Source organism: Doryrhamphus excisus, chromosome 17 (genome assembly GCF_030265055.1).
Source record: "Doryrhamphus excisus isolate RoL2022-K1 chromosome 17, RoL_Dexc_1.0, whole genome shotgun sequence".
NCBI classification, from domain to species: domain Eukaryota; kingdom Metazoa; phylum Chordata; class Actinopteri; order Syngnathiformes; family Syngnathidae; genus Doryrhamphus; species Doryrhamphus excisus.
Window position 1 is genome coordinate 1,692,441 of NC_080482.1, and position 13,554 is coordinate 1,705,994.

At 42.8% G+C, this 13,554-nt stretch overlaps 1 protein-coding gene across 7 annotated transcripts in view; it reads right to left on the reverse strand.

Moving 5' to 3' along the window:
- Positions 1–13,554, reverse strand: part of LOC131105461 (CUB and sushi domain-containing protein 3-like) — a 255,318-nt gene that overhangs the window by 87,901 nt on the left and 153,863 nt on the right. For 6 of the 7 annotated variants that reach the window (XM_058053598.1, XM_058053599.1, XM_058053600.1 and 3 more), the window contains 6 exons: positions 11,500–11,618; positions 10,036–10,105; positions 7,767–7,883; positions 7,095–7,304; positions 5,965–6,153; positions 4,617–4,794 (listed from right to left, as the gene is read on the reverse strand). In XM_058053598.1, the coding sequence (XP_057909581.1) occupies positions 4,617–4,794; positions 5,965–6,153; positions 7,095–7,304; positions 7,767–7,883; positions 10,036–10,105; positions 11,500–11,618 (883 nt within the window). The remainder of the gene's footprint in view (positions 1–4,616; positions 4,795–5,964; positions 6,154–7,094; positions 7,305–7,766; positions 7,884–10,035; positions 10,106–11,499; positions 11,619–13,554) is intronic. The other variant, XM_058053597.1, reaches the window with a different exon arrangement.

The following is a 13,554-nucleotide window of genomic DNA, read 5'->3' on the forward strand; positions in this document are numbered from 1 at the left end:
TGTTGTTATACTTTTTATAGTGTTGTACTTCCACTAATACTGCAAAATTTAGAAAGCAGTTTGAGGGAACAGTGTTTTCAACACAAGTGGCCACATTTCATTTAAACTGCTATAATTGGAGTGTTCCACTCAACAAAAATTCAATGCAACACTTTAGTTTTCGCTTCCATCTTTCATGAGCTCAAATATTTTGCGTATGTACACAAAAGGCATATTTCTTGCAAATACTTTTCACAAATGTGTTTTATTGAGTTCTTCCTCTTTGCTGAGATGAAAGAGGCGCCTCACAGGTGAGACACATCAAGCATGATAATTGCACCGGGGTAACTTATTAAATGTCACTCCAAAAGGTGCTGCTTTACTGTGTTTTACTTTTACAATTCCTCAGTACTTTTCCACCTTACAAGGACGAACTGCAGTCAGGCCGAGACTCAGATGGCGACGATGAGCATGCAGATGAGCTTCCTTGAGACTTTCCTGACACTTTCTACAGAAATGATTTGCTTATGCAAACCGACTGTTGCAGCAGCTGCCCGGGTGGCTGGTCTCTGGCGGTCTTGGAGGTCAAGACGTTTGGATGCGGAGGTACTGGGCTGGTCTGGGGAACTAATGTTAACAACTAATTTAGCGAATGTAACACAGTAAGACAGATTTATAAACAATATGTCATAGAAATAAGCCTTTTGTGTACATAAAAAAATGTTTTATATCTATGACTTCAGGTCATGAAATATTGGAGCAAACGTTGAGTGTAGTTGACTATGAAAACTGTACTGTATATTTAGATTATAGTGATATATAGATATATATGGAGATTATAGTGCATTCAACTGGGCTTTAGCCACTTGGAGAGTCTTTGGATGTTTGGTAGAAGGATGATTAGGTATCACGTAATCGTTAAGCTCTTCGGATCTGCTGATGGAAAGAACCGTAGCCTTGGGAATCATTTCCTAATTGAATCACGATGAGGTTCTTTGCCGCAACTAAGCTTTGTTGACAAAGCAGTTGACATGCCTCAAGTGTGGACCGTTCCTGACGACACTGCATTAACTTCAGGAGGTAGCAGCTCATGTCAAGTCCAGTAGCATCATTGTACGCTTCCTACTCAACCACGTGATCACCGGATGGATATACCGTGAAAAAGCACGCTCTGAAGATTGGAAAGTTAAAAGTAAAAGTCTCTGAAATACTTTTTGGCACAATCCCAGGCGTGGGTAAGCTATCAGAGCTTGTTGGGCCGTCTGTTCTGAGTTGTCTCTTGGACATTATCCACATTAGACAGTTGAAGATGAGGCTGTGGAAACGTCTACGGTTCCTCCGATTGAGTGTTGAAAGAAGTATAACATTGACAAGTGCCGTAGTTCTGAAACGTCATGTCATGTCAAAATCGAGCCAAGTGTTACGGTGAAGGTGATTTACGGATACAAAGAACCGGGATGAGCTGCCTGTTCTGGTTGGGGTCAAAGACGGAGAAGACATGTTTGGGAAGGACTCAGAGTGCATCTGCTGCACCACTGCCTCTTCTCAGTGTGACAGCGGAGGTAGCTCAGACATCTACTGTAATTACCGGACTGTCTTCAGAACACCTCTCTGTGGAGATACGCTGCATCTGGACCCGAGAGTCCAGGTGAATAATTAAAACACACAAGTGCATGAAGATAGCCTGGAGGTTGGCATGATACCCCATGGAGAACTGAAAGAAAACCACGAGCGGTCAACATGAATGCATGAGTTTTCTTGCCGAATAACAATGTTCTTAATCTTAAGTCTGGGTCACAACCGGTGGTTCGTGATCCCATGGCCGGTCTACGTGCAAAAATACTTTTGTCATGTCAAACAAACTCTTTGGGTACTTCATTTTTACAGTTTGCAGGACGGAATTCTGCACTTCGTATCTTGTATGTTTTGCTGATGTCAGGTATAAGTGTCAATTTTTCCGTGAGTCCCTTGAAGCCTCCGATGTGTGTCGTGCACCACCCTTGCATCCCACATACGGCCAAGGTACGTTCAGATATTCCGTACATCCTCCACGCATGCTGAGATCTGCCTCCTTCGTTGCCACCACAACTAAATTCTTCACAAAAAAAAAACAAATGCAGCGATTTGGAGTACGGCCCAAAAAGTGAATATTGAGTTGTGACCTATGCTTTAGGGCTTAAAAAGTCGAACTCAGGTGTGTCCAAACTTCTTCCACTGAGGACAGGCATGCTGAAAAATTCAAAGATGATATTTTTTTTATTTTGTAAAAAGGCTAAAAAATGCTACGCTCCTCTGGCATGACTAGAAGAGGTGAGTCAGAGCTCGGTACGAGACGAGTAGACATGCAAGCCGACTCCTTTTATAATAGAAATAAATGGAAAGATTCCAAATAATCCAAAATGTCAAAACCCACGACACCGTCTGTGATTCGCGAGTACATGTAAAGACTTGTCATTTAGCTAATGACCTTCCCGCAAGTCATTTGGGAGAGCCGGCACCAGGCGTTGCCAGAAGTAACAAGAATGACTCAAAATAAGAAAAAATCCAAAAGGTTAGCGGCATTGCAAAAATACAAGCGATGCAACCAGCTAGGCCTTTATGAACGGAGCAAGTGAGCAAGTCCACAATCTGTCCTCCTATTGAATTACATGTCACGATCGGGCTTGATTGCTTTGCGGTGCGACCCCAGGATGCAGAGAGCAGGACCAAATGCGGGTAAAAATATTAATTTTTTGCAAAAAATTGCAGCAGCAGAGAAAAAAAGCAACTCAAGAAGCAGACGGGACAAACTAAAATGATCCCACACGGGGAGAAGTCCACACCTGAACTAAATACCAACACAAATTAGGCAAAGTAGGAAGTTCCATACAAAATAAGGGTGTCAAAAACGGAAACAATAGCCCAGACAGGGAACACTGACAAACTGTCACGTGGGAACCCACACAAGGCGTGACACTCCAATCCAATCCAATCCACTTTATTTATATAGCACATTTTATAAACAGAGTTTCCAAAGTGCTGCACAGACGAGTAAAAATAAAAAGTAATAATCCAAAACTAAAAGAGCATTTAAGAAATAAAATAATAAAATAGATATTAAAATATTAAAAACAAGAAACAAAGCAATAAAAGTATAAAAAATAGAACCAATTACAATAAAAACAAAGAACTAAAAGACACAGGACCATACGACTCACTCTGAGTTAAAAGCCAGAGAATAAAAGTGGGTTTTAAGACGAGACTTAAAGCTTTCGATATTGGGGGCCTTTTTTACTTGGGAGGGCAGAGAGTTCCATAGTTTGGGGCCGACCACAGAAAAGGCTCGGTCCCCCCTGGTCTTAAGTCTCGTCTTGGGCACCACAAGTTGGAGCTGGCCCTCGGACCTCAGTGACCGAGCTGGAGAGTAAACTTGGATGAGGTCCGAGATGTATTTGGGGGCCGGCCCATTCACTACATCCTTTTTGACGAATGCAACATCCAAGTAAATCTACTCCAAAATGGTTTGTGCCAAATGAAACAGGTGGGTGTCTGTCAGGCAAGAATCGAACTTTTTAATCGGCTATGTGCGGGGAGTGATGAACCTTTACTAATTAGGTAGATTTCTACATCTGGGAAGTAATGCCAGTGTAATTCTGAGAATGCGGGGGAGGCCACTTTTCTCAAAGGAGATAAGAGAGATTAATGCCAAAAGACGTTGCCTGGTGTATAAACTACTTCTTTGTAAAATAATAGCATTTCATTACAGGTACTTTCACAGGGCTGTCCACTTGTTTGATGGATGCTAAATGCATTCCATTAGGCGTGCGTTCCCTTAATATCTCATATATTATTTTTTTTAAAAAGTCGCACTGCAGCTTGATTTCGGAGTGATCAGCAAAATGTGAGACAGCCGTCAGGGAAGTGAAATGCGGCGATGAGGGGATGAAGTGTTTATGTGTTTTTTTTATGTGAAAGCCAGCATCTCCCTTCTGCTACACCATCAATGGCAACCTATAGATGCCTTTTGTTGTCTACCTCCCATGAGGGCAGCTTTACGGTTGTCTCAGGCTTACTATAAGACGTGTGAACCCACAGAGAGATCAAGGTAAAGGAGATTTTCGTATTGTCGTATGTTGGAGTGTATCCGTCAAGATGTACAGTTTGGACTGTTTCAGTCTACCAGGAATGAAACAAGTCAGATTGCTTGGTTTCATGCTATTCTACATGTTTTATTCATCAAGTGCCGGAGTCCTTTGAAATTCCCACCATGAATTTCGCTAACAGGGGAATGTATTTCTCTGATATCCTCGCAAGCCAGACTGAATTTAGCTCCAGAAACTGACCGAATGCATTGTATATATTATGCACTGTAAAAATAAATAGTGACTGCATGACGTAATTAAGAACTTTATATACTGTGTTCAATTTGAGTAAAATTGGTTGTCGACTTATTAACTCTTGTCAAACTTTCATGGATGACAATGCTATATCTGAGCCTTCCTTAATTAACGAAGTAACTACTAATATACGTACATATATATTGACAACATCAACAACATATTCCAGTGTATTTTGCAGCTCCATTACCAGTCATGCAGCCCCCATAGGAACGTATGCCTGACTAATAATGTCCTGCTGAGAGAGAAATGAGGACTTACCACACAGTGATGTAGTCATAGATTGGCTCCGTATTGATAATTGAGAAATTGATGTAGATGCCGTAACCAGGAGGGACTCTGACAGTCCACATGCAGTCCTGGAAGTGGGGGTACTCAGCAGGGTGTCCGGGGGAATAAATAGTGCCGTTCATTGATGTGATATTCCCACCACAGAGAGCTGGACGCAGGGAAATAAGCACATTGCAAACAAATACTTTGGTTAGATTTTGGCAATAAAAAAGGTAGTTGGGCCATCACTGAGAAACTGAGCGTAGTGATGGGTTGCTATGAACTAGGGAATGTTCCGATTCGAACTTTGGGATCGGGATCGGCTTCCGATCCAGTCGCTGTATCACGTTTGTAACGGAGCCACACTCCAACACGGCCGATGCAGTTGAGGCTTACATCCAATTTTTTAATAACCATATTTCATTCATTCATTCATTTTCTAACGCTTATCCTCAGTAGGGTTGCGGTGTATGCTGGAGCCTATCCCAGCTGTCTTCGGGCCAGAGGCAGGGTACAACCTGGCCTGGTCGCCAACCAATCACAGGGCTATAACCACATTTAATTGCATAAATTAATATTCATTCATTCATTCATTTATTTTCTACCGCTTTTCCTCATGAGCGTCGCAGGGGTGCTGGAGCCTATCCCAGCTGTCTTCGGGCCAGAGGCTGGGTACATCCTGGACTGGTCACCAGCCAATCACAGGGCTATAACCATATTTAATTCCATAAATTAATATTTGTAACAAAATCTTATTATTATTTGAAAAAGAAAAGGATTGGTCGCAGATCGGATTAGCAGGACTGAACGCAATGACGTAAAAACTCGCTACACTGCTACGGATGGACTTTGGACCGGGACTAAGATCCGAAATACTACCCTGGAGTACATACTACGACAATTGTGAACTAACAAACAATATGTGCGGCGTCGTACAGAGCAAAGAGAAAAACCTTGTTTACCTCCCTCTTAAAAACACCAAACTATGTTGTAAACCTTAAAAGTTACTTGCGTATGTCACGGCATCACTTAACAAGTGAAGGGGAAGTCGTAATGCACCGACCCTGGGCAACATATGAGAATTCACCTTGAAATTTACAAGAGGCAGGCTTGATTGGTCTCGCAATAAAGACTTGCAAATGCTTCATATATCATTATAATAGGCTGCATGGGTTTAGTGTGCCGTAAAGATCCGCTATGTGGCTGGTAAAAGAGCATCAGATGCCTTCGTGGTTGCACAAGAAAACGCCAGGACAACAAGCAATCTGCGGTCGCCGTTGGTCATCACGACAGGAATGGTGTTTATAAACAAAACAAAAACAAATAAATGGAGTTTCACCTTCACAGCGAGGTATGGGGTGGTTCCAGTTTCTGCTGACTCCGTGAAGACATGTGAGCGAAGGCTCCCCAAGAAGCGTATATCCAGGCAGGCACTCGAAAGTGATGGTCATCCCCACGCTGTAGTCTTGGCCGATCACGAGGCCGTTGCGGAATGGCCGTGGATCCGGGCACCTCTGGAGCTCATATGCTAGAACGATGGGATCACATTTAGTCATCGGGCAGATCATAGGACACAAAAGTCAATTATTCAGGTGTTTATCTACTTGGGTGGATTTGAATAAATGAATTACTATTGCGTTGTTCATAACACTGTATGTAAAGGCCAAATGATGAGACTTACTGATAGTAATAAGAATATGTATTTGTGATTATTATGGTTTCAAACTTGATGCAAATGACAGCGTGTTTACAATGTCTGATATCAATTAGGTATTGTTTTGGAAATTAATTCGTTAATTTTCTACCGCTTATCCTCACAAGGGTCGGGGGGGGGTGCTGGAGCCTATCCCAGCTGTCTTTGGGCGAGAGGCAGGGCACACCCTAGACTGGTGGACAGCCAATCACAGGGCACATATAGACAAACAACCATTCACACTCACATTCATACCTATGGACTATTTCATTCATTCATTTTGTACCGCTTTTTCCTCACGAGGGTCGCGGGGGGTGCTGGAGCCTATCCCAGCTGTCTTCGAGCGAGAGGCGGGGTACACCCTAGACTGGTGGACAGCCAATCACAGGGCACATATAGACAAACAACCATTCACACTCACATTCATACCTACTATGGACAATTTGAAGTCGCTAATTAACCTAGCATGTTTTTGGAATGTGGGAGGAAACCGGAGTACCCGGAGAAAACCCACGCATGCACGGGGAGAACATGCAAACTCCACACAGAGATGGCCGAGGGTGGGATTGAACTCGGGTCTCCTAGCTGTGTAACCACTTGACCAGTATGCAGCCCTGAAATCTGTTTATAGAAATAAAATAAAGTGGAACCTCAGTTTTCATCATTAATTCCTAATAAAAATGACAAACGGTATTTGGCTTCATTTGCTGAGGTCTCAAACCGGTGGGTGCCGGAAACATCGTACGTCCCGCCAAGGAAATAATATTCCTGCTCACCTTGATAAACAATATGGAAGCCAGGCTTGTTCTGGGAGTAGTCGCTGTGGAAGAAGAGCGTGGTCTCGTGGGTGGTGCTGAACAGAGAGTTGGGAACCAGCGAGCCACTGAAGCGATCGATCACGGTTCCAGCCTCTAAGCTGCCGCTGCGCACTTCCAGATAGTCGTGAACCGGCTCCGTGGAGAAGTTCAGAAACTGCAGATGGATCCCTGAAAAAAAAGCAGAAAGCGGGTGTTAATGGGGGAAATAAAGAACGAAAATAGAATCCAAGTCACAAATTGGCACAGTGAGGCGGCGGCCTCCAAAATCGATGCCCCTGGCAACAGTTTACATCAGTCTGAGGTTTTTACAAATGTCTCATCAATGAAAAGTATTGACAAGAAGTGGCAACTAAATCTTGTAACCCCATTGTATCCCCAAACTGCTGCCACTATATTAAATTAAGAAAGCAGGGCCGGGTTGCACGTTGAGTGGGCAATTTCATGTCAATACGAGGTAAATAGCTCAATAAGATGTTCTTAATTTGGGTTCTTGAGAACTGACGGGTTCTAACTGAGAGCCACGGTACGCTCCATGATAGCCACAGCAGGGACATATTCCGGACATTTATTCTAAGCGAGTGACAGTTGAAGACTAAATGGGTGGGTGTGGGGGGTGCCAATGTCACAGACCAAAGCCGATAGGAAGCTGAACTCTCCAGCTGCAGTCCAGGCTGCTCTGGTAATTCCCTGGAAAGCCCGGGCTGAGGATAACGCCACTGAAGTCTGTCATGGAGCCGCCACACTGAGCTGAAAGAGACCAACCAAGGAGAGAGAACATGTCACTCCCTGTAGACCGACTCGGGGGAGCGGGCTGGTGGTCTCCAACCCGGGCTCCTGCCATGTTCCGAAGCCTCAAGCACAACGTTCCTTGTTTGGTGGTGGCTTAGAATTACACAAAGCTTCTTTAACAAAGACATTTTATGAAAGTAGAGCTATCACAATACATCCTGCATTTATGGTTCTACCATATTTTACTTATTGTGTGGAAATATATGGGCTAATAACTATAAAAGCAATCTTCACTCGCTAAATGTACTGCAAAAAAAGGTCAGTAAGGATAATTCATAATGCCACCTACAGAGAACATACTCCTTATTTCTAAAATCACAAATACTTCAACTTGCTGATATAGTTCATCTTCAAACAGCTAAAATAATGCATAAGGCTAAAAACAACCAATTAGCTAAAAATGTCATCCAATACTTCTCTACAAGAGAGGAGAAATATGATCTCAGGGAAGAAGTACATTTGAAACACTTCTATGCTAGGACTACGTTAAAAAGCCAAAGCATTTCAGTATGTGGAATCAAACTATGGAATTGAACCAGTCATGATGTGCTATATATATTACTATATTGACACTTACTATGGTACCCATTATGGCATTGTATGGTCATATCACCTCATACTTCGGTATGAGGTGCATTAAAACAAAAAAAACCTTAAACTGTATTATGGAAAGCAGGAAGTGAACAAATGTAACATTTACTGATTGTAAAAGTACTAGATGGAGGGGTAGGATTTAATAAGCTTTGCTTCTTCCTACTCCTTTTGGACATGTGGAACTGGGAACTGATTATGGGATGTACTCAATTGTAATCTGATGCATGTTCAAATGAAATAAAACCATTACCATTACCATTACCACTACCATTACCATTTATATTGCAGTACATTTTACAGGACTTGCCGTGTGTGTACACGTTCACAGAGCAACACGGGATTACTGCAATGTTACCGCACATATTCATGAAATACTGTACCAGGAATAAGAAACTTTAGTCCCAGTTACTGATTTCGGAATAAAAGTTGACTCTGGTATCGCCCTGATACTGCTGCCATGCCAGAAAAATAGCATGTCTACTTTGTCCCTCCATTCCTTGTCAGTGCTTTTCACACAGAACAGCGATCTGGCAAAGAATTGTCAGTATAAAAGGAGCAAATGAAAGTGTGTTTTTAACATTGTTTACCTTATCATTCACCCTATCTTCTGCATTTTATGTCACTTCCCCCCTAAACCTAAAAGTAAATCATCCCTCTTTTCTTTTCTCGATCTCGATACTAGACCAGGCTTAATTATTTGGTGATCGGTTAGAAACACTGGGGGTCTTATGTCAGGCCTTTTGGGACACAAACATGTAGGAAAAGATCATCATGGGATTTGATGATTAGGCTTTGGGTTGGCGATGCCTGCTTGACCTCTGTGTGTATTACGTAAAGAGCAAACGAGACATGCTGACATCCCAAACCCCCCCACCCCCCAACCCCCATGTGTGTTTTATCAGTACGGCGGTATCGTTTTGTGTTCGATACGGACACTGCAACCGTAACTCTGGGATTTATATCTTTAGTCAACTATAGAAACCGCAGGGACAGCATTCACAGGAAGAGCATATATGTGTGTGTGTGTGTGTGTGTGTTCATGTCTATGCACACATTTGTAATTGGATGGGATTATAACGATGCGGTGTCAAAAGAGTGAGTGAAGTGTTTTGTTATTAATCACTTCATCTATGACTCCGGCGGCCACCACGGGAGGAGGAAGTGCGCGGGGAGAATATAGACCCTCATCAAGGTTATCAGAAATCAAACAATACAGTGATATGGCGCAAAGCCGTATTGATTTCCAACTGAAGGGGGGAGCAGAGAATTCATAATCCCCGACCTGCAGGCCCACACAGCCAGCCATCATCCGTTAGCGTTGGCTCACTGTGACGTTATTGCTTTCCCTAACACAATTAGAAGTCCTCTGTGGGCCTGCGTTGCTGTTATGGATGATGCAATACGGTAAACTATGGGCGACAAACAAATGAGGACGGTGTTTGATGCTGAGGTTTTTGCTTTCAGCAATATCAAAAGACAAAAAAAAAAAAAATGTGATATTTCACAAATACATTACCTAAACACAACGGTACGGGGTAATTCCACCTTCTGACGGGACCAGGCATGCACGTGATGTATGCATTACCCTGAAACAAGAATAAAATACACAATATCATTTGAAACGATAAATCACAAACATAAATTGCTGCAAGATACTATTTTATTAATACACTGCCAGTGCACGGAATTACTTCACTGAGGTACTACGGTGGTTTTTGTGGTATCAAGGCAAGTAAAGGGAATGTGCGATATATTTATTATTATTACATCCTGGTATTTGTTATATTTTATTATTTATTATATTTGTCCCTCAGTGAGGAAATTTGCATTGCACAGCAGCAAGAGTACAGAATCAGTTAAGCAGTACAAGATACACAATATAAAAAAATAAACAATATAAACAACCCAAGTATTAACAAATCAACAATTTTACCCAGAGTTTGCAGATAATATGAAATATGAGATGAAATATATGACCAGTTTATACACTATGAGATCTTGCTAGTGAGTTAATATGAGGCATTATAGACGTACTTCACTTAAATAATTACAAGTCAAATTTAACCAGAATTTGCACAAACAAAATGCACCACATGTGCACGAGTGCCAATTAAAATAAACGAGTGCTGCTACAAGACATGGCTCACTGAAAAGTGTCTCATTTTAAAGTATCAAATTAATTTTCTATCATTTAATACAAGCTAAAAGGGCTCTTAAAATACACTACATACTTTTGTACTAATTACAGTTTAATTACTTTTGATGGAAAATCCCACTACATTCTCTTGGGGGTGAACAGGCTGAGAAATGTAGCAAGACATAATAGCTAAATCCTCTGTATAATATCCGTACTCCTTTTAATCCATCCAAATGTCTGCAGAAGACGTGCAAACACACTTGAACTCCAAAAGCTTCGCCATACATATGCATTTGATTCCACAACGGCCTCAAGTCTGTCTGTGGCCTTTCCACGCTCAGCCTCCAGATGTGGCTGGCTGGTCCACAGAGAATGTGAAAAGCAACAAATGCTCAGACAAGTGGAAGAGGGGGGGGGTAAAAAGTGGTGCAGGATTAGCGAGGCCACTGTTAACACAATCCATTGCCCGTGGCCTTAGAAGGTTCTACGGCTAAAAAGTCGGCCGCCGCCGCCGCAGCGTCGACTTGAGAGGATTTGAAGACGTTAAAGCTGCTTTGTTACACGCAAACGTGCACACACACACACAAGGACACAAGCCAAGTTCACATAGTTGGAATTAAAAATGCACGCATGAGTACGAGAACACTTTTCCGAACACGCGTTATTCTGCTCCACACACACACACACACAAAATGTGGCATAAAAAGCAGTTAGTAACGCTGCCTTGAAAGAGTTGCGCTTGTGGCTATTTTCCGAAATTGTCACCGGAGGCAGTTGGATATGATTCGCTTATCATGGCGAGCCGCATTGCCGCTTCACCGACACCAAATGTTTTTCACCTACCTGTAGCGAGAATCCTCGATCACACTGGAAGGAAACCATGTCGCCCACAGTGTAGCGGTCTCCCACTTTGTGGCCGTTAGTGGGGGGCAGCGGCTCAGGGCACGAATCCAAACCTATTGCTTAGGAAAGAGTCACAGCACACAAGTGTGGACAGCAATCATTCTTCTGCACGGTACACCGTCCGACACCCGTTTAACCCACTTGGCAACGATAACGTTTAGTAACCCAACACCTGCGGAGAAATCTGATTAAAACCAAATCATTTTAACATGCAATTACGCAGCGCCTCAGCTAAATGTTCTTTTAATTACATAATAATTGAGTGTAATTGTGGCCCTCATCAAATTGCTGAAAAAGTTAGTCCACTGGTGGATATAATTGCAACAATCTTCCAACTGTTGTGTGAAGCTTTTAGAGTGGAATTACAAAACAATCCCAGAAGGATAACTTGGCACTCGTGTTGAGCGCCGATGAAACAAAGTGATTACGCAACGACTCGCCAGGAGAGGCCCGCTATTTTGTAAAACTGGCAACATTTGGGAACATCACCAAAGAATTCACTAAGTAAGGGTAATTTTATTTGAACAGAACGCTGCTGTCAATAGAGCATTCATGCTTTTTTATCTTCATTCATTCATTCATTCATTTTCTACCGCTTTTCCTCACAAGGGTTGCGGGGGGTGCTGGAGCCTATCCCAGCTGTCTTCGGGCGAGAGGCGGGCTACACCCTGGACTGGTCGCCAGCCAATCACAGGGCACATATAGACAAACAACCATTCACACTCACATTCATACCTATGGACAATTTGGAGTCGCTAATTAACCTAGCATGTTTTTAGAATGTGGGAGGAAACCGGAGTACCCGGAGAAAACCCACGCATGCACGGGGAGAACATGCAAACTCCACACAGAGATGACCGAGGGTGGAATTGAACCCTGGTCTCCTCGCTGTGAGGTCTGCGCGCTAACCACTTGACCGCCGTGCCGCCGCTTTTTTATCTTTTCAACTAAATTCAATAAAAACAGTCCGGAATAAACACGACCAATCTGTGCCCATTGCCTTCATTTTGGGGCATTGGCGATTGGCTGATGCTTACATATGAAACCAATCTACTTTCACAAAGGTCTGAAAGTCGGTCACTGTCCGCCTATGCTGCGCCAGACCGGCAGCTAGCAATCCAGCCAAGGCTGAAGTTAAAGCCGTGGGGGGCCAAGAGCCAATCGGCAATCCCGGGTTAGCGCTTAGGAGCCTTAGAAGGAGCAAGGTTACTATGAGAGTTTAAAACTTTTTGAACAACCAGACATTTTCGGTTGCTGTAAACTTGACTTTTGGTCAGAGGCTCAAACCGGGTCTGGTGGTAACCCGTTGTGCAAGTTGGGTTGTTTTAAAAATGTGAAAAATAAAAGACTAAATGAACTAACAGTGATTTTTTGAGACTTTCCATTTATATTTGAGAGAACCTCAAGTGAAGTTCAAACAACAACATGGTATTGTTTCATGGGTATTAATACTCCATGTGTTTCAACAACATAAGATTGGATGATTGAAGGAAGGTGTATGCTGTTAAGATATTTAAAAAAATAAACAATCTGTATCAGACAAAATTATAATCAGCAGTGATCAGCCAGAAAATCATACTTGGTGAAGTGTTTTGTTGTTACTGGCATGGATTCTTATGCAAATTGTGAGGCATGAAGAGTGCATCTGTGTACTAACCCCCCCACATACAGTAGTACACTGAACTATCATACTTGACACATAGGGCTATAACTTCATAGACCAAGGGGGGTTACGGGTTTGGTGTTCCTGTCACCAAAGCCGAAACACCTGCAGCAGCTATTAAAAACACTCAACATGCATAAACTCACTCAAACTCTCACTCAAGCGCCCTGAAAGAGGTGCCAGCTGAAAATAAGTCGTGCAGGTGAGTTGATGACTGCAAACATGGCAACTGGAGTGACTGCTTAAGAGTCACAACAACTCCGAGTCTACTTTTCTGTGCTCATGGGTTCACTCCGAAGAGCCATGGCGCTACAAAGCTTGCGCGGGCATCC